General features: G+C 38.9%; 1 protein-coding gene across 1 annotated transcript in view; it reads right to left on the minus strand.

Annotated features, from left to right (window-relative positions):
* LOC115206360 (nuclear GTPase SLIP-GC) overlaps positions 1 to 14848 on the minus strand; it is a 34918-nt gene extending 20070 nt beyond the window's left edge. The window contains exons 1-12 of the mRNA XM_029773213.1: positions 14687 to 14848; positions 7974 to 8011; positions 7682 to 7789; positions 7364 to 7469; positions 5444 to 5666; positions 4690 to 4911; positions 4264 to 4479; positions 1849 to 2027; positions 1667 to 1697; positions 1438 to 1539; positions 712 to 802; positions 88 to 221 (exon numbers count right to left, since the gene is read on the minus strand). Of these exons, the coding sequence (XP_029629073.1) occupies positions 88 to 221; positions 712 to 802; positions 1438 to 1539; positions 1667 to 1697; positions 1849 to 2027; positions 4264 to 4479; positions 4690 to 4911; positions 5444 to 5666; positions 7364 to 7469; positions 7682 to 7789; positions 7974 to 7986 (1425 nt within the window). The 5' untranslated portion in view covers positions 7987 to 8011; positions 14687 to 14848. The remainder of the gene's footprint in view (positions 1 to 87; positions 222 to 711; positions 803 to 1437; positions 1540 to 1666; positions 1698 to 1848; positions 2028 to 4263; positions 4480 to 4689; positions 4912 to 5443; positions 5667 to 7363; positions 7470 to 7681; positions 7790 to 7973; positions 8012 to 14686) is intronic.
* Between the last annotated feature and the right edge of the window lie 10886 nt (positions 14849 to 25734).

Below are 25734 nucleotides of genomic sequence, written 5' to 3' on the forward strand. Positions count from 1 at the left end.
ACAACACAGAACAACCAATCCGTAAATATATTGAGATGGATCAAGGGTAAATGAATAAAAAAAAGGCTAATGTATTAAAGGCAATACCGATTTGGTGATCCCATGGTTTACCACGTGGACCAGGGAGAGGATCCCATAGGCTCCAATCACATAGTTTCTCATCACTTTTTCTGACCGTTGGTCGTTCAGGCTTTTCAGCAGAGCTCTCAGCTCAGGTATCTCTGAAAATGAGATGCATTTTGTCATTTTTCTGTTAATGTACAATAATCTTTAGGTCAACAATCATTGTATGAGCAAAGAAAGTTGTTGTTAGATTCATATTCAGGTTGAGTATATGACTTTAGAACAATTTATAATAACAGCCCCAACTCCAGTAGATTAGGTGCAAAGAGATGGTATTTGCAAATTGTGCCGGACACTTGTTTTACTTTCGGTCTTGTTTAATTTTTTTTTACCTTTACCATACATACACTGACACTTACCCTAATACATATTCATTATACAGTACCTAACCTTTCAAGGTTCTTGTGTCCTAGAAGTCATTTGCATGTAAATGTTTTTTCAAATGTTGTATTTCAATATTTTGCTAAAATGTATGTGAAGTTTAAAAAATATATATATTTGCAGTTTTTTTTGCTGTTTGCAACAAACAATCTGTTTGCATGTATTCCTATTGGAGGTTTTGTTGCACAATAATGCAAGTGATCATACCTGTCTCTTCTTGTCTCAGAATGCAGTGATTATCCTTCTGGAATTCTTGAGAACTAACAGTAAACACCTGCATTTCATCAATAGTCTGAATCTATTTCATAGATGAAGTGACAAAAGAAAAACAATACATCAATATAGTTAGCAATCAATCATCAGTCAATCATTGCTGAAGTAGCTGAACTGGTTCTTTTGGAGTTACTTCAGGGACATTTCCAAGTTTTTGAATAATACAAAATTGCATTTACCTATTCAATGAACTTCTGGTCTAAGAATGCTATTGCCATTTTAATGGATGTTATAGTATTCAAATTCAAGGGAACACCATTGTCTTCTGGCAGATAACATCATTCTAACACGACCACGTTGCCATGAACTATCAGCTCATTAGCATTTTTTGCATTTCATGTCCAAATCACTTTAAAGTAACTTTATTGAGCTACACAATCAATTTGAGATGCTTTCAGAGGATTTGGACATAAAACGCAAAAAAATGCATTGATTTCTGGACACAAAAGCAAAAAAGTTTGCATGTGGAGACAGTAGCTAGGTTAACAAAATAAAAGTATGGATTGCTGTCTTACTTTGTCTATACACTGCAGGGAAAGGAAACTATCCCTTTAAGTTGAAACTTTACCTTTTTCTGGTTTCAATCAATCTATATATCTGAACCAAAGTTCCTTTATAGTTTCTTATTTGGTTAAGAAAATAAAAAATAAAACATCTTACTTCATATGGGTTGCTGTAATTCTCTTGAATTTCAATCTTGGCTTGTTGATTTCGGTGCAATATGCATGCACGTTTCTGCTCCTCTGAATAGTTAGAAGAGTCCTAATTGCATGTGAAATAAGAGGAGACCATGGTTGATATGCATACAGTGACATATTTGATTCTATGAACCAATTATTTGTTTATAGTTCTGTAAACAATGTATTTGTTATATTTTGTATAGCTGTACCTCTATGTGAAGGTCTTCATCGTCCATTTCACTGAAATTGGAATTTGTTCTTTATTAGTGATGTATAAGCAGTGAAAATATATCTATATCTGGGTAGGTAATTGTAAACAAATATTTGTAAATTAATCGCAATATATTAAACTGTTAAAACAGTAACAAAATTTGAGTTTAAAATGTCTCACCGCATATAATTGTCTGGGTTGATGTCGTCTGTCTTAGTACAGATGAAGGTGATGTTCTGACACTGTCCACCAGGACCCATATTACTGATACTGTTGTCCAGTATATTCCATGCATCACTGTCAGCTGTGGCCCGGTCAATGTCAGCCACGACCCACACAGAGGAGCACTTAGTAATGAACTATTTAAAAAAAGATGGTGTTCAGAAATGTTATTTAGAATGTTAAAACAAAAATTGTAACAGCTGAGGGAAAATAAAACATTGGACATAGTGTCAAATATTTGAAGCCATAATCAACTTTTCACTCATCATTCAAGCTTTCTTTTTAGGTGTACATGATGAGTTGAATGCCAGTGGTTCTAATGCTGGAATTCAATCTAACCGCTGTAGTAATGTTTACAGTGACGTTATTTGGCGAGAAAAAATGCCCGCACTCCTACACACACACTTCTTTGAAGTAGGTTTTTATAGCCCTAACGAAAATGTAGTTAATAAACTACATTATACCTACTGAATACCTACTGTATTCATGTTACCTGATGAAATTGCTATACAATATGATCTGATGCACATTCAGATGTCATAAATCAGCACTGCAGAGCTCTCTCTGTCCTATGCTGTGCCTTGATTGTATTACTGTTGATGATATCTGGAAATGTGCATGTACACCTTGGCCCATCTATGTTGATATCCCCAATTCTGACTTGTGCTCTGATATCCGCTTCACTGATTTCTGCTCCCGTAAAAGCCTGGGGTTTCTGCACATTAACACTGGAAGCTTATTACCTAAAATGGATCAATTGAAAGTGTGAGTTCACAGCTCCAATCCAGATGTGTTGGTCATTACTGAGACGTGGTTAAGGAAGAGTGTTTTGAATACTGATGTTAACCTTTCTGGTTATAACCTTTTTCGGCAAGACAGATCTTCCAAAGGTGGGGGAGTGGCAATCTTTACCAAGGATCACCTTCAGTGCTAGGTTATCTCCACCAAGTCTGTCCCCAAACAATTTTATTTGCTGGTTTTAAGTATTAAACTTTCAAATAGCTCTTTATTGACTGTTGCTGGGTGCTATCGTCCTCCATCAGCACCGGCCTGTACCCTACCTGCCCTAAGCTCTCTCCTGGCCCCTTACACCAATTCTGAATGTGTCCTGCTAGTTGACCTAAACTGGGACATGCTTAAACCACCTAACCAAGTCCTAAAGCAATGGGACTCCCTACATCTTTCTCAGATTATCACCAATCCCACAAGGTATGACTACAAACACTCAGAAAAGGCTACTCTCCTCGATGTTATCCTCACAAATAATCCTGGTAGGTATCAGTCTGGTGTTTTCTGTAATGACCTTAGTGATCACTGTTTTACAGCCTGTTGTTCGTAATGGCTGCTCAGTGAAACGACCTGTCCTGATTTGTCATAGATGCTTGCTAAAAAACTTGAGCAAGCCTTCCTTCATGAACTGGCCTCTGTAAAATGGTATAGAATCAGCTTGATCCCCTCTGTCGAAGACGCTTGGACTTTCTTTTTTGATTTTTTCAGTGGTATTGTTAACAAACACGCCCCCATAAAGAAAATGAGAATTAAAAACAGGTTCAGCCCTTGGTTCGACCGTGATCTTACAGAGTTACTCCACCTCAACAATTGTATTTGGTGAATTATGTGTGTTTTTTTCCTATATTTCAATGTTTTGTTTTTTTTTAAATCCCAGCCTTCGTCCCCACAGGAGGTCTTTTGCCTTTTGGTAGGCCGTCATTGTAAATAACAATTTGTTCTTAACTGACTTGCCTAGTTAAATAAAGGTTAAATAAAATACATTTAAATAAAAATGAACAATACACGTCTTAAATGCGTAATTTAGCTTGAATGCAAAAAGTACTAAAATGGATTTTGCTTTTTGGGGTTCTGCATAAGCAAAAAAGAACTCCATACCTACTGTAAACTATGGTGGTGGAGCTTTGATGTTATGGGGCTATTTTACTTCAACTGTTCCTGGGACCTTTGTTAAGGTCAAGGGCATCATGAACTCTACTCAGTACGAGGACATTTTAGCCCAAAACCTGTTTGCCTCTGCCAGGAGGCTAAAACTTATATGCAAGTGGATCCCAGCAAGACAATGACCCCAAGCACAAATCAAAATCCACAAAGAAATTCTTAATAAAACATATTTTTTGGGTGAAAATTAATATACGTTTTGAATAAACTTTTTGAAAGTACATTTCTTTGCTTTTAGTTTGAAAAACATGAACTGACAATATACAATATAAAATTGACTTCATTTTGGTAAGGAAGGCCTAACCAAAACCATTCTCTGATTAAACCACATAAATACCACACACTACAGCGTACCTTCAGGTTCAATTAAACTGAGACCTACTGTAAATGCATTCAGAAATGATCACAAAAGTAAATGATTACCGATTCCCACATCTCATCTCTGGCCTTGTTGCAGTCTCCAGTTCCTGGAAGATCCACCAGCACAATGTGTTCGAGAAGATCCTTGGAGTTTGGCATCTTGATGGTCACATACTTTACAAGTGGCCAGTAATGTATCTGAGATGATTTAGATTGTTTCCCATGTATCTTTCTTTTGCTCCGTATGTAGCAGGCGATCTCTGTAGAGAACTTTGTGGCCTGTCAAATAATTTAATATTATTCTTAAGTCACACTCTGTCCCTTTACAACTTTCTGGTATATTTAAAAGATTTGATGGCTATTATGCATTTCATGCTGTTTGTCATGATGTTCTTGAAGTTCAGGGGTTCAAATGTGAACATATTTGACCCAAATTGGATCTCAGACAGCAAAAAAGACCCTGTATAAAAGAGGCTTAAAATGACTTACTGTGTCAAATGACAGGATTTTCCTAGTTGATGAGAAAAACTCTGGGATGTCGCTGAATGTCTCTGACTCCAGTGACTTCAGTTCATCAAAGCTTTTCCTGACTGCATCTTCTCCGTACAATGCCTGGATTTTACTGTATGACATATTCACCATCCTTTTATCTTTCTCCTCACCATCCATTTCTTTGATTTTCAAAAGTGATACCAGCTCCTTCTCCCATTCCTAAAAAAAAAAAGTCAAACGTTATTTTGCTGAATATATTATATATTTATATGATGGATCAAACGATTCATTACCCACAAATTATAATAAATAAATGTTAAATACTTTGTTGAGGGAAATGTACTTGATTCGACTGTGATATGTTGTTGTCTTACCTAACTATCTTAAGATGAATGCACTAATTGTAAGTCGCTCTGTATAAAAAAATCAGCTAAATCAGGTTTCCCAAACTTGGTCCTGGGTCCACCCCTGCATGCACATTTTGTTTTTTGCCGTAGCACTACACAGCTGAATCAAATAACCAGCACATCCTCAAGCATTCATTAATTGAATCAGCTATGTAGTGCTAGGGAAAAAAACTAAACGTGCATTCAGGCCGGGGGGGGGGGGGGTCGCTGTGCTAAATCACAAAAATGTTAATGTGATTATATTTGCATGGTGTCAGGACAAAACTTGGTGTCTAGGTGACTTGAACTGGTCTTCAAAATTTCACAAATTATATCTTGAGGTTTATCAACATTGCTAAACTCACCTCTTTAGAAATGAAGTGAATCTCTGCCACGTAGTTGGAGTCAGTCATATTGGCCTCCACCTGGATGATGACTGATGTGCATGCGCCAACAGTCCCTGAGGGAAGCAAGGTCTTCACCCCCAAAATGGCATTCATCAGTGAGCTCTTACCAGCTCCTGACCTCCCAAATACACCAACAACAACTTTGTCGTCAATGATAGCCTCCAAAGCTGAGATCTTGTTCCTGTAAAGAGTGAACCACAGAAAAGCAATGTCACAATAAAAATGCAATTAATTGACTTGAGGTCTATCTATACATAAACAGTAGAAAGTAGAGGGGTATAATACATAGTGGGATAGAGGAGTTAGCAAGCTAACTTTGGTCAACTCTGAATTCAACTTGGGATAACCGTTGACACTGTGGCTCACCTTTCAGCCAGGTACATTTCCATGACAATGAATCCTAAAGTTCTTGCGGTACCTGCTCCGGGGCAGGCTAACTCCAATGTATGCTAAATAAAGTTTCTGAGGATAGAGTTACATTTTTCACCGGAACAATTGCACAAAATGTGACGAGATTCAGGAAGGTGAGCGTTTGATGCTAGTTCCCACTTCACAGGAGGGACATTTAAAAATCAATTTTAAAACTACATGCAAGTGATCTGTAAATATGAGTAAAAGTGTTAAATTACGAGTCTGGATTACCAAAAGAAAAAACTAAGCTATATAGGGATCAAGACAGTATTCTTCCTGAATTGCCATGATTGGCTGAGATAATGGAGCGGCTGGACATGCCGAGAGATGAGTTCTAATTGGTCTGCCATGTTACATGCTTCTGTCTATAACAGAATGGGGGCTTCCCAGGTCAGTACATAGATCATATTTGCTACCAGATTTAAAAAAAATGCTATAGCTATTGACAACGGCAAAAGTGTTGCTATAGCTCTCAACAACATTGCTGCCCTGAATTTTACTGGTGCTATCGACAAAATTCAGTTGGAGAAAGTTGTGAGCCACTACTTTCTGGAGAACAATGCCAGACTGACTCTCTTTGACTGAGATGATGAGGAAATCCCTGACTTGGGCTGACATTAGACCTAGTTGGTTAGCTTTACCCGCAGATTCACACTGCATCATGTCATGCGTGGTGGCTTGCTAAGTGTATGACAATCAGATTGCATTCCTTTTGGCAAGGATTCAAACTCGTCACTTTTGGGAGATATTTGCCGTTGTGATCTCAATGGGAACACTTTGCCTACCCGGTATGGAGGGCAGCTGAATCAAGTGCAGGTATCGCCAACAGAGCAAGACGAATTTAAAGAACAAGGAAAGCAAGGCTTTAAAGTTGGCTTTTCTACAGACTAGGAATGCTTTGAAGATCGCAATCGACCGGTTGGTGACCACTGCTGTAAACCATAGGTTGGGATTATGGTTCAGGAACTTGTTTAGTTAGCTTGCTAAACAAAGGAGACAAAAGAGAGCCATTCACAAAGAGACCTGTTCACATGTGAATTCTTAAAGAGATGGGTGGGGCTAAGACTTAAGAGAATATGAACAATGCTGAATGGCTTTCCAAGAGGTGTTCAGTGTTCCTGAGTGGTCCCGTGTCAGTCCTGACTTAAGTTCGCTTGAAAATCAGAGACATTATTTGAATATTGCTGTCCATCAATGATTCCCAACTGAATTTACTGAGCTTGAGGAATTTTCTATATTTTTTTCTTTCACTTTGAACATAAGAGTAGGTTGTGTAGATCGGTAGGAAAACAAATAAAATGTAATCACTTTTTAGATTTAATTTTAAGGCAGCAAAATGTGAAAACTTTGGTGTGTAGACTTTCACTAGGCACTGTATGTATATTCTTGAAGAATGAATGGGAATATAATTAATTTAAATGTCAAAAATCGATGTACCAACTTTTTGAAGAATACAAGTACACTTACCTTAAATAACCAATGAAATCCATGTTTGCAAATGGAGGTGACACCTTGTCTAGCCTGCTAAGGACTTTTTCAATGCCCTCTTTGGCCACTTTTATGACATCCATCTCTACACACACACACACACACACACACACACACACACACACACACACACACACACACACACACACACACACACACACACAGAGAGAGAGAGAGATGAGGTGGACAAACAATGAGTTTACAATGTAATAATTGTATTACGCTGTGGTATAATTTTTTTAACATCGGGTTTACTGTTTGTTTCTTAAAGTAGCTATTATAACGAATATATCTTACCGAGGGTAGGTGTTGCTGCAGTTCCCTTTGCTATGGCACAAAGGCGTTTATTACCTTCCCTGCCCTGATCATTTGAAGTAGAGGGGTCATCAGACCCTCTTTTGTGGCCTGAGAGAGAATCACAATTACTCAATGTTCAAGAAGATCCATCATCTGTACTAGAAAGTCAGTATTTCTTTTATGGTAGGCTGTACACCATTTATCTCAATATAATATACATTGGACATCAAGAAGTTATTATAGACATATTAATCCTCAACTGAAATAATCTGCATCTTAGAATTTCATGTACCTTGGGTAGGCATGATTGGACAGCGTCCGGGGCTTAGACTGAAAAATAAAAAATATATTCACTGGTGATGAAAACAGAGATAATACGTTTTCTGTGGGATTAGAATGTATTATCACAGGAAACAGTCATTATCTGATTTCAGTGGAGGGTTCTCAAAGGAGGGCCATCATACTCAGTGAACTTCAGAAAACATTTAACGTTACAAAAGTTATCCTTTTTAGATAGAACTATACTAAATATATTCACGTCATCAAATACCAGATTATAACACGCTGTTTTGCAGTGAAGGTCTACAGTAGTCTCAACAACACACTCTAGATTAGCACAATAGTGTAGCCAGAGGACAGCTATTCCCCACCCTCCTCTGGCTACATTAACTTCAATACAAAACCTAGGATGCTCGTAGGCCTTATCCGCTTCCATAGACCACAAGGTAATTATGACCACTTCCAGAGGACGTCCTCCAACCAATCAAAGCTTTTGCAATATGAACTGACATGTTGTACATCCAATCATAGGATTAGGATCAGAGAACAAACTTAGTGTGGTGTATTGGGGTAGTGCCACATAATTTGATAAAATATTGAATTTGGCCTTTTCTACTATAGCCCGTAGAAAGTTATTGAATACTCATTCATAAACGGGAAAAAAAACAGGCAAAAAATAAATCATAAATCATCGGGGTTTTTTAAGTGTCTGTCCTATATATAGATGACATAAGAAAATTCAGGGAATATACAGTACCAGTCAAAATTTTGGACGTACCTACTCATTCAAGGGCTTTTCTTTATTTTTTACTATTTTCTACATTGTAGAATACTAGTGAAGACATCAAAACTATGAAATAACACATACGGAGTGTTAAACAAATCAAACTATATTTTATATTTTACATTCTTCAAGTAGCCACCCCTTGCTTTGATGACAACTTTGCACAATCTTGGCATTCTCTCAACCAGCTTTGTGAGGAATGCTTTTCCAACAGTCTTGAAGGAGTTTCCACATATGCTGAGCACTTGTTGGCAGCTTTTCCTTCACTCTGCGGTCCAACTTATCCCAAACCATCTCAATTAAGTTGAGGTTGGGTGATTGTGGAGGCCAGGTCATCTGATTCAGCACTCCATCACTCTCCTTCTTTGTCAAATAGACCTTACACAGCCTGGAGGTGTGTTTTGGGTCATTGTCCTGTTGAAAAACAAATGACAGTCCCACAAAGCGCAAACCAGATGGGATAGCGTATCACTGCAGAATTCTGTGGTAGACATGCTGGCTAAGTGTGCCTTGAATTAGAAATAAATCAGTGACAGTGTCACCAGCAAAGCATCCCCACACCATCAAACCTCCTCCTTCATGCTTCACAGTGGGAACCAAACATGAAGAGATTATCCGTTCACCTACTCTGCGTCTCACAAAGACACGGCAGTTGTCTCAAATTTGCATTCATCAGACCAAAGGACAGATTTCCACCGGTCTAATGTCCATTGCTCGTGTTTCTTGGCCCAAGCAAGTCTCTTCTTAATATTGGTGTCCTTTAGTAGTGGTTTCTTTGAAGCAATTCGACCATGCAGGCCTGATTCACGAAGTCTCCTCTGAACAGCTAATGTTGAGATGTGTCTGTTACTTGAACTCTGTGAAGGATTTATTTGGGGTGCAATCTGATGTGCAGTTAACTCTAATGAACTTATCCTCTGCAGCAGAGGTAACTCTAGGTCTTCCTTTCCTGTGGCGGTACTCATGAATGCCAGTTTCATCATAGCATTTGATGGTTTTTGCGACTGCACTTGAGGAAACTTTCAAAATTCTTGAAATGTTCCATATTGACTTATCTTCATGTAATGATGGACTGTTGTTTTTCTTTGCTTATTTGAGATGTTCTTGCCATAATATGGACTTTGTCTTTTACCAAATAGGGCTATCTTTTGTATACCACCCCTTCCTTGTCACAACACAACTGACTGGCTCAAACACATTAAGAAGGAAATAAATTCCACTAATGAACTTTTAACAAGGAACACCTGTTAATTGAAATGCATTCCAGGCGACTACCTCATGAAGCTGGATGAGAGAATGCCAGAAGTGTGCAAAGCTGTCATCAAGGCAAAGGGTGGCTACTTTGAAGAATCTTAAAGATAAAATATACACTTTTTTGGTTACTACATGATTCCATATGTGTTATTTTATAGTTTTGATGTCTTCACTATTAATCTACAATGTAGAAAATACTACAAATACAGAAAAACCCTGGAATGAGTACTGTAGATGTGTCCAAACTTTTGGCTGGTACTTTTTATATATATATCTATATTTTTTACACATATTTAAGCATTTTTTGAGGTGGGCACAAATCTACCTCAATACTTCCATAAAATGTTTTAACCGGTACTGGTTACCTTCAGATGATCCCTGTTACACTTGCGGGTGGATGTAGAGCAAAATGGATAATATCATCGTATTTGTGAGAATCTCCCCTTTCCACAGTGGGGTCATATTAATTTGTAGCCCAGATTGGACGCTACAAACAGAAGTTGGCACATTGACGGTACCGACTTCAGACAAGTTCCTTGGGGCTTGTGGAGGTTGTAGAGCAAAACTTGTTTGTGAGAAGACTGATTTTCGGGGTGTCTCATGGTCTGATAAACACTGCTGTAGCTCGGTCACCTTCCACCGCAGATGCGGATATCTCTAGCTTAAAACCTCTTACATCTAGATGTTCCGCTAGCGGAACGCCTCACCAATATCCAATGGTATAGCGTGGCGCGAATTACAAATACCTCAAAAATGCAAAAACTTCAATTTTTCAAACATATCACTATTTTACACCATTTTAAAGACAAGACTCTCCTTTATCCGATTTCAAAAAGGCTTTACAACGAAAGCAAAACATTAGATTATGTCAGGAGAGTACCCAGCCAGAAATAATCACACACCCATTTTTCAAGCTAGCCTATTAGGGATAGGGGGCAGTATTTACACGGCCAGATAAAAAACGTACACGATTTAATCTGATTATTACTACTGCCCAAAAACTAGAATATGCATATAATTTGGATAGAAAACACCCTAAAGTTTCTAAAACTGTTTCAATGGTGTCTGTGAGTATAACAGAACTCATATGGCAGGCAAAAACCTGAGAAGATTCCTTACAGGAAGTGGCCTGTCTGACAATTTCTTGGGCTTCTTGACTCTCTTTATTGAAAACTGAGGATCTCTGCTGTAACGTGACACTTCCTACGGCTCCCATAGGCTCTCAGAAGGCGGGAAAAAGCTGAATGGTGTCTTTGGAGCCCCTGGCTGAAAAACATTAGCGCATTTGGATGGTGGTCGATCAGAGTACAATGAGACTGAGGCGCGTGCACGAGGCGACCCCATGTTTATATTTTCTCTGTCTTTGAACTAAAACAGGGTTTCCCGGTCGGAATATTATCGGTTTTTTACGAGAAAAATGGCATAAAAATTGATTTTAAACAGCGGTTGACATGCTTCGAAGTACGGTAATGGAATATTTAGAATTTTTTTGTCACGAAACGCGTCAGGCGCGTCACCCTTTTTACCCTTCGGATAGTGTCTTGAACGCACAAACAAAACAGAGGATATTTGAACATAACTATGGATTATTTTGAACCAAACCAACATTTGTTATTGAAGTAGAAGTCCTGGGAGTGCATGCTGACGAAGAACAGCAAAGGTAATCAAACTTTTAGTAAATCTGACTTTGGTGAGGGCTAAACTTGGTGGGTGTCTAAATAGCTAGCCCGTGATGGCTGGGCTATCTACTCAGAATATTGCAAAATGTGCTTTCACCGAAAAGCTATTTTAAAATCGGACATAGCGAGTGCATAAAGGAGTTCTGTATCTATAATTCTTAAAATAATTGTTGTGTTTTTTGTGAACGTTTATCGTGAGTAATTTAGTAAATTCACCAGAAGTTTGCGGTGGGTATGCTAGTTCTGAACATCACATGCTAATGTAAAAAGCTGGTTTTTGATATAAATATGAACCTGATTGAACAAAACATGCATGTATTGTATAACATAATGTCCTAGGAGTGTCATCAAAGGTTAGTGCTGCATTTAGCTGTGGTTTTGGTTTTTGTGACACATATGTTAAACTGACAAAATGTTGATGATGAGCAAAACTCTGACAGCTGAGACAGAATGGCTATATAAGGAATGGAACATATAGGACCAGGGCCCCGCTACCATTTTAACCTATACAGCTGTCAGATGTGGGCGTAAACAAGCAAGAACTGAGATGTAAAGATAATGGTGGAGAAAGGTTAAGAGGAGTTCCTTTAGTATTGAGGGAGGGATTCCATACGTTAAGTAAAGACAGAATACTTCAAAGGCAGGGCTATGGGATTAGAGAATTTAGCTGTTCCATGGAATTGCTCGGCTTTGTTATGATTGTGATAAAGTCTAATTGAATCTACAAGTTCCGGTATCTATGCAATTATTTGACTCAATGTTTTTCCACAACAGATGTTACTTAGATTGATGCACCGGTGGATCAGTAGACTCTGAGGGGTTTAATCAGTTTCTTGACATGTCAGGTGGATGGATTATCTTGGCAAAGGAGAAACGCTCACTAACAGGGGTGTAATAAAAAAATAAGCTTGGCAGCACTTTACTTGAGACCAAGTGTCATAACACGTTATGACACAGTCATAACCATGCCATAGTTTGTCATAACAGCTGACATAACTTTTCAAAACCTGTTATAATATAGACATACCACTGTCATTCCACATATATTTAGACCTGTTGTGACATATATTGTGTTATTTTATGGCTGGATATGACTCCTACATAAGAGTGTCAAAACCCACAAAACCTACCACACAAGGCAAATCATTCCATTACACCATAGCCTACGTGTCAACAGTATGTTTATGTTGTATACCTTTTTTTTATTTACCATATTAAATTATAATTGTAATTGCTCACACATTGATGTCAAACAAGTAAAGTATAGTGAATTTTCTACACATTTTTTCAAGAAACTGTCAAGAAACTAAAGTGTATTTTCTACCAGTTATTTTAAAATATGATGAAAAAAACAAGACTGTAAAGAATTCATTACAACAATCAACAAAGCATTTAAGAAACAAACTTTCAAACAAATGGAAACTTCTTGGCAGGGAAAAATACTAATTTGAGTGAATGTGTGTTTTGACACTCTTAGGTAGGTGTCATAACCAGCCATAAAATAATGCAATATATTTCACCACAGGTGTAAATATATGGGCCATGACAGTACTATGACCATATCATGACAGGTTATGTCAGCTGTTATGACACATTATGACATGGTTATGACATGTTTATGACATGGTTATGACACTAGGTGTCACATAATGTTGTGTTTGCATTTTTGTTCAGTGTACGATGCACAAAGTATCATTTTTGTTTCAACAGATTTACAGTTAACTGTCAAAAGCAGGCTACCTGTCAACATTCAACAAGCCGTCGAATTTACAAACATACAACCAGTAAAATGTACCTTCTTTTTAAATAATTCATTTTGTTTATGAACTGTAAAAACCCCTTTAAATGTAAACTGGGGTGTGCATTGTCTTCTGACAGGTGGTGTCATTCCTACACTCTAACCTCAACAAAGTTGTGGCACTATCTACCATAAGACAGTGAGGGGTGTGTTAACTGTAATAGAACACCCTGGTGGCCTTTCCAATCACTGACAAACAACAGAGAAAGAGGTCATTGTTTCCCGTGTGCCTGAGAAATGACTATCCCTTCATAACTTCCCTTCCTTCTCTTTCTCTGTCACTCACACACATGCACAGTCACACACGCACTCGAACAGACACACACACACACACACACACACACACACGTATTCTTCCCTCTTTACACAATCCTTCTGTGACGCCTAGCTTTTGCCTTTGCCCTAGTAAACTTTACAATGTCAAATGACCCTGCTGATAGTCAAAGAGATATTTACATGGTTATCAAAGCGTCACTTCAGCGTTAGCCTACACGTAACACAGCCTTTATTTAAAAAATATATGGTGGAAAAATGATTGGAACCATTTCCCTGTTTGACCGCAAGGTTTTACGGGTATTATGACACCTCCACTATGGGGCTCTATTTGCTTATGGTGAAATCATAGGGGGAGGAGTTGTACCTAGTTCAGGCCACTGAGGTATGGGGTTTGAGCGGGAAGATGTCGATGTGCCCTTGCGCAAAGCACTTAACCCTAATTGCTCCTATAAGTTGCTCGGGATAAGAGCGTCTGCTAAATGACTAAAATGTCAATTTAAAATGTAAGAGAGAGAGCGAGTGAGCGGCAGATGACAAACTGTACTGGATGGGAGAGCCCCACTCTTACCAAGTTCTACCAAGTTAGCTAGCTATAGTGAACGATAGCTTTTATTGTTTTGGACAGCCCTGCCATATAGCCTGTATTAAAAGGGCAATAAAACCCTGTTGTCTGGTTCAACTTGATCTACCATCTCCAGCTAGCTGAGGAGTTGACCCAGTAATGCCACACTATGATAAGTAGCATTTACTTGGTTATTTTCTGGATAAAAATAAGTAAGTAAAGCATTGCCAAAAGTACACACAAAATGTACAGCAGTGTGAGAATCTTCATGTGTCAGTTGATTCCAACCAGAGAAACCAGTACAGATGAAAGAATAACACATTGAATAACACATTGAATAACACATGGAAATAAAAATAGATTATGTTCTTACATTGAAAAAAGGTGCTCAAGAAATGATGATACCCATCTTCGTCAATCCTTTATGGTGTTCTGCTATTTTGCCCGCTAAACTGACTAAGACTCTATCTCTTTCTCTTTTTCTCTCTCTCACTCGCTCTGTCACTTTCTCACTCACTCTCACACACAGGCACATGTGTGTTGAACACTTTTTACTTTCACTCTCGATTCTGCAAAATCAAAAGTGTATCCTTCCCCGAAGCAAAGACTGGGGGATAATGCAAAAACTTTTTGCAGTATTTTGCATTACTTTTTGCATTATTATTTTTAGTTTAGTTTAGTTTATTAATTCGACCATTTTAAAAAACAAGCACACATAAAACTTGAAAAAGCTGTACATGCACATGAATAAAATCATGGAGGATAACACACAATAAAGTCTGGGACTTATTTCCATTGTGGTCCTCTTGACACAAGATGGCTAGACAAAATCGAACACAGTATGGCAGTGAAATAATAAAACAAAAACAAAGAAAAACATCTATCTCATCATTCCAGTTACATCACAGGGGTTATTCATATGGTCACAGAAGACATCAAAACATATTTTTACTTTATTTTTAAAGCTGCCCAGAGAAGATGTTGTTTTTATGGGCAGAGGCAACTCATTCCATTCTGAGGCTCCAGTACAAGAAAGTACCTTTCCCAGCATTACTCCTGAACCTGTATAAGCACACATCAGCAACACCTCATCTGGTGCTGTGATTGTGTGTATCCCTAACACGAGGAAAGTAATCACTTAGATATTTGGGCGCAGGACCATAAATACTCCTGTAAACCAAACCTAGTCTAATCTGGGACAACCTAGCCTCAACAGGCAGCTAGATTAATTCCTGAAAGCAGCTCCTGCCTATGTGAGTACGTGGACTCACCTTCAATACTACCCTGGTCAGCTTATTCTGGGCTATCTGTAGCTTCCCCTTCATAAGTTTAGATAAGCCCTCAAACCAGGAAGTAATAGCATAGTCAAAATAGCATTGAATGAGGGTAGTAGCTAGTACTTTCATGGAGTCCTTATCAAGCAGCTTGGACTTTCTAGCAAAACACTTAGTCATGTCATTAACCTTCCCTAGCACTTTATTGGCCATGCTCACACCTCCCAAGCTTCCATCAAGGATACATCCCAAGTAGCTAACAGAGGTTTTAGTAGTCAGCACCTCACCCCCTAACTCCACTCTGATTTCAGACGACCTACACAATTTAGGTCTGGATCCAAAAATAATTTCAGTTTTCCCTAAGTGCAGAGATAGCTTATTATCTCCAAGCCATTTGCTAATGTTAGTAAGCTCTGTGCTAAGTATGCTCTCCAACATAGTTTTACTTTTGTGAGACACCAGAAGTGTAGAGTGATCCGCATAAAGAAAAAGATGGCAAGAACAAGCATCTTTCATATCGTTAATATACAATAAAAACAGCAGAGGCCCAAGCTCGCTCCCCTGCGAAACGCCACAACTCATTGGTTTTGCCTGAGACAGTGAACCATTAACTTCTTATAGGTACCTGGGACGGTAGCATCCCACCTGGCCAACCTGGCTTTATGGCAAGAGCAAACCATGCGATTATCTGAGGACAGCGCTCAGCACACAAAACATTACATACAGTTATCAGCCAAGTAGATTAGTCACGAAAGTCAGAAATAGCAATAAAATGAATCACTTACCTTTGATGATCTTCGTATGATTGCACTCACAAGACTCCCAGTTAACCTCTATGGGCTATTTAATTCTTAAAATAATTGTTATGTTTTTTGTGAACGTTTATCGTGAGTAATTTAGTAAATTGTTAGTAAATTCGTCGGAAGTTTGCGGGGGGTATGCTAGTTCTGAACGTCACATGCTAATGTAAAAAGATGGTTTTTGATATAAATATGAACTTGATTGAACAAAACATGCATGTATTGTATAACATAATGTCCTAGGGTTGTCATCTGATGAAGATCATCAAAGGTTAGTGCTGCATTTAGCTGTCTTCTGGGTTTTTGTGACATTATATGCTAGCTTGAAAAATGGGTGTCTGATTATTTCTGGCTGGGTACTCTGCTGACATAATCTAATGTTTTGCTTTCGTTGTAAAGCCTTTTTGAAATCGGACAGTGTGGTTAGATTAACGAGAGTCTTGTCTTTAAAATGCTGTAAAATAGTCATATGTTTGAGAAATTGAAGTAATAGCATTTCTAAGGTATTTGAATAACGCGCCACAGGATTCCACTGGCTGTTACGTAGGTGGGACGATTTGGTGCCACCTACCCTAGAGAGGTTAACCACCTAACCGAGGATCTAAACTTATCCTCGCTCAATACCCTAGATGCAGTCGCCACCATTAAAAACAAAAACAATGTGTACCAAGAAATTAGCTCCCTGGTATACAGAAAATACCCAAGCCCTGAAGTGCTCCATCAAATTGGAACTCTTTCGACTTGCTTGGAAAGACAGTACCGTGCAATATCGAAAAGCCCTCACTGCTCCCCGAACAGCCTATTTTTCCAACCTGATTGAGGAGAACAAAAACAATCCAAAATGAAATGTTGATGCTGTCGCAAAGCTAACTAAAAAGCAGCATTCCGCAAGTGAGGTTGACCTTCACTTCAGCAGTGATGGTTTCAAGAACTTCTTCAACAAAAAAATCATGATCATTAGAAAACAAATGACGGACTCTTCCTTGAATATGGCTATTTCTCCAAAACTCAGTTGTCCTGAGTCTGCACAGAACTGCCAGGCCTTCGGATCAATGAAAACACTAAAGTTATTTAATCAAATCAAATCAGCATGATGGTGCCCACAGACATGGTCGCCTCGCTTCGAGTTCTTAGGAAACTATGGAGTATTTAGTTTTTTATGTATTATTTCTTACATTGATACCCCAGGAAATCGTAAGTCTTCTTACATAGAGCCGGGAAGAACTATTGGCTATAAGAGCAATGTCAACTTACCAACATTACAACCAGGAAGAAGACTTTCCGGAAGAGGATCCTTTGTTCGGAACACCACCCAAGACAATGGATCTATTCCCAGTAGCCGACCCAAAACAACGGCAGGCTCCGTAGACGTGCACATCGGACACCGTTTCCAAGTATACTACACGCCAATTTCCAGTCTCTTGACAACAAGGTAGACGAAATTCGCGCAAGGGTTGCCTTCCGGAGAGACAGTAGAGAGCGTAAATTCTCTGTTTCACAGAAACATGGTTCAGCCACCGGGCTTTTCCATGCATTGCGCCGATAGAGAAACACCTCTCTGGGAAGAGGAAGGGGGGGTGTATGCTTCATGATTAACAACTCATCGTGCAATCATAACAACATACAGGAACCCAAGTCCTTCTGCTCACCTAGAATTCCTTACAATCAAATGCCGGCCATTTCAAGTCTCGTCAGTTATAGTCACAGCTGAAGTCTCGTCAGTTATAGTCACAGCTGTGTACATTCCCCCTCAAGCAGAAACCAAGACGGCCCTCAAGGAACTCCACTGGACTCTATGTAAACTGGAAACCATATATCCTGAGGCTGCATTCATTGTAGCTGGGGATTTTAACCTCCCTGGGCAAGGTGGGAGGCTTTACAGCGAAAGCAAAACATTAGATTATGTCAGGAGAGTACCCTGCCAAAAATCATCAATTTTCAAAGCAAGCCTACATGTCACAAAAACCAAAACCACAGCTAAATGCAGCATTAACCTTTGATGATCTTCATCAGATGACACTCCTAGGACATTATGTTATACAATACATGCATGTTTTGTTCAATCAAGTTCATATTTATTTCAAAAACCAGCTTTTTACATTAGCATGTGATGTTCAGAACTAGCATACCCACCGCAAACTTCCGGTGAATTTAATTAATTACTCACGATTAACGTTCACAAAATACATAACAATTATTTTAAGAATTATAGATACAGAACTCCTTTATGCAATCGCGGTGTCAGATTTTAAAATAGCTTTTCGGCGAAAGCACATTCTGCAATATTCTGAGTAGATAGCCCGGCCATCAAGGCTAGCTAATTTGACACCCACCAAGTTTGGCCCTCACCAAACTCAGATTTACTATAAGAAAAATTGGATTACCTTTGCTGTTCTTCATCAGAATGCACTCCCAGGACTTCTACTTCAACAACAAATGTTGTTTTGGTTCAAAATAATCCATAGTTATATTGAAATAGCTCCGTTTTATTCATGCGTTCAGGTAACTATACGAAGGGTGACGCGCGGGCGCATTTCGTGACAAATATTTTCTAAATATTCCATTACAGTACTTCAAAGCATGTCAAACGCTGTTTAAAATACATTTTTATGCAATTTTTCTCCTAAAATAGCGATAATATTCCAACCGGGCGACGTTGTATTCGTTCAAAGACTGAAAGAAAAACATGGAGTCCTCTCGTGGACGTGCACTCCAGTGTCATTGTTCCCTGCCTGACCAGTAACAAAAACTCCTGCTGTTTTTCGCCCAGAGACTGCAGAGACGTCATTCCACTTTCTGGTGCCTTCTGAGAGCCAATGGAAGCCTTAGAAAATGTCACGCAGAGATGCTGTATTTTTGATAGAGATGCCACAGAAGGAGAACAAATTGTCAAACAGGGCACTTCCTGTATGGAATCTTCTCAGTTTTTGGCCTGCCATATGAGTTCTGCTATACTCACAGACACCATTCAAACAGTTTTAGAAACTTTAGAGTGTTTTCTATCCAAATCTACTAATTATATGCATATTCTCGTTTCTGGGCAAGAGTAGTAACCAGTTTAACTTCTTGCCGTTCCCCTAGGATAGGGGGCGCCACAGCGCATTTTGGAAAAAAATCGTTCCCATTTTCAACGGCCTACTAATCAAAGTCAGAAGCTAAGACATGCATATACTTATTTTATATGGATAGAAAACACCCTAAATTTTCTAAAACTGTTTGAATGGTGTCTGTGAGTATAACAGAACTCGTATGGCAGTCAAAACCCCGAGACCGATTGAACCAGGAAGTGGAAATCTGAATTGTGGACTCGACTTCACAGCCTTACCTATAAATCACAACGTAAAAAAATGATAATTGAGCACTTTCCAGTGCTTCCACTAGATGTCCCCAGTCTTTACAAAGTGTTTTGAGGGTTCTACGGTAGAAACTCAGTGAAAGAGACGATGTGGCAATTGGTCACAGTCGGAGGGCCATGAGCATTGTGACGTTGGCGGCCGTGTCTGCCCCCACCTTTGGAAGTTTTTTGAAACACAATGAAATCGTCCCACTTGAATCTGATTGGCTTTCTTGTTGAAACAGGCCCTGACGATTTCTTGATACAACGTTTGACATGTTTGAACGACCCTAACTTACCGTAAACAGTCATTTTGCGTTAGACAGCTGCCGCCCACGGATCGACTTTTGATTACAGCCTTAGGACGCGCTAACAAGAGGAAGCTAATGGAACATAAAGCATGGACTTTTTCGACCGAAAATACATTTGTCATGGACCTGGGACATCGGGAAGGGATTTCTGATGAAGACAACTAAAGGTGAGGGATTATTGGCGATATTATACAATATCAGATGTTACGTGCTCAAATGTTCAAAGATGGCGCCGAGCTAGGTTTTCGAGCTCAATTTCTGGGTATCGCATCCCATTTGATCTCAAAGTGTGATTACCCTGTAAAGTTAATTTAAAATCTGTTTTGACTGGTGTTTTCAAGAGATATTCATCTATAAATCTTAGATTGACAATATATATTAAAAAAATCGTTTTCGAATAGTAATTTATAAAATTGTAGCAGTGTTTCCCGGGACGCATTATATGGGAAAATAGTTAGTCAACCTCAGGTGCCGATGTAAAATGCTGTTTTTATATAGAAATATGACCTTTATTGAACAAAAGATTGCATGCTGTGTGTAACATGATGTCCTAGGTGTGTCATCTGATGAAGTTTGTAAAAGGTTAGTGCTGCATTTAGCTGTTTTTTGGCTATATGTGATGCGTGTGCTTGGTTGGAAAATTCATATGATGCGATTTTTACAAAGTACTCCTCTAACATAATCTAATATTGTGCTTTTCCTGTAAAACCTTTTTGAAATCGGACAACGAGGGTCGATTCAAGAGAGGTGTATCTATAAAACGATATGAGACAGCCCTATATTTGAAAAAAAAAAAATATTGAATTTCGTTATGCTAATGTCGCTAGGAGTTTTCGCTGGAAAATGATCCCGCTAACGGGATGAGACATTCAAGAGGTTAAATCGGGTACATTTTTTATCCGGCCGTGCAAATACTGCCCCCTAGCACCAACAGGTTAACAAAGCAAATTTGAGAACAAGGCTACCTAAATTCTATCAGCATATTGAATGCATCACGCCCAGGAGCAATACGTTCGAACCACTGCTACTCTAACTTCCGCAATTCATAGAAAGCCCTCCCCCGCCCTCCCTTCGGCAAGTCCGACCACGACGCCATCTTGCTCTTACTGTCTTATAGGCAGAAACTCAAAAAGGATGTACCAGTGACAAGAACCATTCAACGCTGGTCTGACCAATCAGAAGCCATGCTTCAAGATTGTTTTGATCACGTGGACTGGAATATGTCCAGAGAAGAACATCGACCTATACGCTGACTCGGTGAGTGAGTTTATAAAGAAGTGCATTGGAGAAGTTGTACCCACTGTGACTATTAAAACCTACCCTAACCAGAAACCCTGGATGGGTGGTGGCATTCACTCATGACTGAAAGAGCGAACTACCACGTTTAAACATGGAAAGAGGTCTGAGAATATGGCTGAATATAAACAGCATAGTTATTCCCTCCGCAAGGCAATCAAACAAGCGAAATGCCGGTACAGGGACAAGGTGGAGTCGCAATTCAATGGCTCAGACATGAGGCGTATGTGGCAGGGTCTACAGGAAATCATGGACTACAAAAAGAAAACCAGCCACGTCACAGACACAGATGTCAAGCTTCCAGACAAACTAAACACCTTCTTTGCCCGCTTTGAAGATAATACAGTGCCACCGTCGCGGCCCGCTAACAAGGACTGCGGCTCCTCCTTCTCCGTGGCCGACGTGAATAAATGTGTTAACCCTCGCAAGGCTGCTGGCCCAGATGGCATCCCTAGCCGTGTCCTCAGAGCATGCGCAGACCAGCTGGCTGGTGTGTTTACGGACATATTCAATCGCTCCCTATCCCAGTCTGTTGTCCCCACATGCTTCAAGATGGCTACCATTGTTCCTGTACCCAAGAAGGCAAATATAACTGAACTAAATGACTACCTCCCGTAGCACTCACTTCTGTCATCATGAAGTGCTTTGAGAGACTAGTCAAGGATCATATCACCTCCACCTTACCGACCACCCTAGACCCACTTCAGATTGCATACTGCCCCAACAGGTCTGCAGACGGTGCTGAATCACTGGCTTGCTGTCGCTCTTCCATCTTTCCTGTCCTCATGCAGTGGGGAGATCTTCGTGGGCTATATTTGTCTCAGGGTAGTAAGTTAGAGGCCTGTTGATATCCCTTTGTTGGTGTAGGGGCTGTGCTTTCCAAAGTGGATGGGGTTATATCCTGCCTGGTTATCCCTGTCTCAGTCTCCTGTATCTATGCTGCAATAGTCTATGTGCCGGGGGCCTAGTCATATTTTGTGTAATTCTCCCTGTGTGATGTTAGATATGCTCCCTCTAATTCTCACATCTCTCTCACTATAAGTGTCTAGACAGGTAGTTTAACTCTAGACAGGTAGTCTATATCTTTTTCACCTGTCTCTCTTTTAGGAAACACTGTCTGTAGTATTTTCAGTTCTCTCTGCACATCAGACTGAAGTAAGGTTGCCATGGGTACTGGTTGTGGTTGCGTTAACTCAACTTCCTGTAGCGATCTGTCAGAGTTCAGATCGAAACTGCTAGCAATTCCTCTTGAGGAAGTGCTGGGGGCCCATGTGCTGTTGCTGTTTAACATCTCAGAGCTAAAGTTATCTCCATCTGAGTCATCAGGATCATCATTATGTATATAATATGAGCTTCTTTCCCGGTGAGGGGGCCTCCCTGTCTTCCTACATTGAGATTAGCAAAATGTATGTTTTCGCTTAGCTGTCCAAATAAATACTTAGGGGAGTGTTTGTGTTTACAATTGAGGTGATAATCTCGTTACTTCAATGTATAATAATACAATGTACAGTAATACATACATTATTGTAATAAAATCAATCAATAACTGTATTATTATTACACAATGTATGATACATCACAAATATCAAATCACATTTTACTTGCCACATGCGCCAAATACAACAGGTGTAGAATTGACAGTGAAATGCTTACTTACTTGCTAAATAGTAAAAAAGGAATAAAAAAGGAAATAATAGAAATATAGTATAGAATATGTCGGGATCAACACATTGAGTATAAAATATGTCGGGATCAACACATTTAGTATTGAATATGTAAAAGATCAACACCTAGGAGCTATGAGTTCTCTGAGCATCATGGTACATCTTATGCAAAGTTGAATTTTTATCAGAGCACTTGTAGACCCAAAATGTTTATCCTGCTTATACCACGTTCATCCCGCCAGCCAACATAAGATTAATAACTATGGCAATACTAACAACAACTGATTAATAAGCTACTGAAAATGGGATACATTTTTATAGCCAAGGGTTTTGAATGGTTTACCATCATGTCACTACTATTGCTTTATGACTCTTCTCAGCAGTCAGATTCAGCTTGTGCGATCTCTTAGAGCCAACATCTTGTAGATCTCCATGTTTTTCAACTGCTCACTGACATCTGTAAATCACAAGCATAACCTTCAGTCAAAAGTCAGGTAGGGGATACAGAACACAACAGGTCTAAAATAGAATAGAGGAACTTGTCATTTACCTGGGAGAGATAAACTGTTAGGGGTCTTCAGGGACCGCTTCAATGACTCCAGTAGTTTAGTTGTCAGCGTCTGCTCTATGTATGCCTATAACACATCAAATGTAGTCTGATCACTATTCCATGTGTTTTGCTGTCATTTTGTGTTGATTAATCATTTTAATGGTGATATAAAATCATCTAACCCTCAGGTTCTCAAAACCTTCCAACATCTTTTTCTGAGCATTGTAAAACATGGGTTTTTTCGATGAGTCGATGTGCTTGACCAGGAGTTCCTGAGTCTTCCCTAAGGTTCCCTTTCCAGATATGTTTGAAGCCTCTTAAAACATGAGATGATCTATTATACATGATACATACACTGAGCGTACAAAACATTAGGAACAACAGCCTTAATTAATTAGGGCATGGACTCTACAAGGTGTTGGAAACGTTTCACTGGGATGCTGGCCCAAGGTTGACTCCAATGTTTCCCACAGTTGTGTCAAGTTGGCTGGATGTCCCTGGGGTGGTGGAACATTTTTGATACACACGGGAAACTGTTGAGAGTGAAAAACCCAGCAGCGTTGCCGTTCTTGACACACTCAAACCGGTGTGCCTGGCACCTACTACCATACCCGGTTCAAAGACACTTAAATGTTTTGTTTTGCCCATTCACCCTGAATGGCACACATACACAATACAAGTCTCAATTGTCTCAAGACTTAAAAATCATTCTTTAACCTGTCTTCTCCCTTTCATCTACTGTGTGAAGTTCATTTAACAAGTGACATCAATAAGGGATCATAGCTTTCACCTGGATTCACCTGGTTAGTCTATGTCATGGATGAGCATGGAAACATTTTGTAAACTAAGTGTATGTGTTATCCGCTTCAATATAATAGCCATAATGAAAAATGGATTGCAATAAAGTAATCATCACAGCTAGGTTTAAATCATCACATATTTAATTAGAAGGTTTGGTATTACTTTTAGTAAAATGTTGCTGTCTAATGATTCTTAGTTCATCATAATCAAACTGGTGACTCACCCTCATAACATGGGCACATTATGGTCTTGACTTCGTCAGTCAGAGATTCATAAATCACTTCTTCTTCAGGAGGACATCTCGCTACAGTCTATCCTTCAAAACATTTTCCTTTTGGATGTAGAAGAGATTTAAATTCAGGCACATTTTTGTCTTATAATTAATGTGCCTTGCTTTTCTGTTATTATTATTATTCTTTGGCCCACTACTGCTCCACTGTTTAATCTCTTCAAAAATGATAGCAATTTCCTCATATGAGTTGACACTTAATAGCCATATTATGTTACTGTTAGCACTCTCACTTAACATTAAACTATTATTGTTCCTGTGTAATAAAACAAATGACTTTTGGAGCATTTTGTTATCATGTTGTTTCATAATACTTTGGTTATTGCATTTTAATTGCATAGTAATGAGCTGAAAGTTTTGTTACTACCGTACACACATTTTCCTATTTTCACTTATGTAATAAGTAATAACATTATAGGACAATTTCCAAAGCCTTATGTAACAACAACGTTGCTATACTTATAATCACAAAATGTTTACTCGTTTAAGAACTGATGTAAAATGTTACTGTATTACCCTATGTCTCATTCATTATGAAAATGTATATTTGTTAGGAATTTTGAATCTGCAAAAGTGGTTAACTGTAATGTTGAGGTGATTCCATGTCCGTTTATTGTAGGCTAAAGGCTATATTATGTTTCTTATCTAAGAGCCCTCCGAACCATGTGCTTATAATTATATAGTTAGACTTATTCAACTAACTTTTGTAGTTTTTGGTTCTTCATCAATATTTGCCATAATTGCATATATTCAAATACCTTCAAACTGTATTTGTTTGTCTGAGACCTGTATTTGAAAATCAAAGAAAATACTTTGCTTTTAGTTGAAACTCTATATAAACTATACTGAACAAAAATATAACATGCAACATGCAACAGATTTTACTGAGTTACAGTCCCATATAAGGAAATCAGTCAACTGAAATCCTAATCTATGGATTTCACATGACTGGGAATACAGATATGCATCGGTTGGTCACAGATACCCTAAAAAAAGGTAGGGGCGTCGATCAGAAAACCAGTCAGTATCTGGTGTGACCACCAAGACAGTAGTGACCACCAAGACAGTGTGACCACCAAAACAGTCATGAAGAGGGCACGAC

The sequence above is a fragment of the Salmo trutta genome, chromosome 1 (genome assembly GCF_901001165.1).
Source record: "Salmo trutta chromosome 1, fSalTru1.1, whole genome shotgun sequence".
Classification (NCBI taxonomy): Eukaryota; Metazoa; Chordata; class Actinopteri; order Salmoniformes; family Salmonidae; genus Salmo; species Salmo trutta.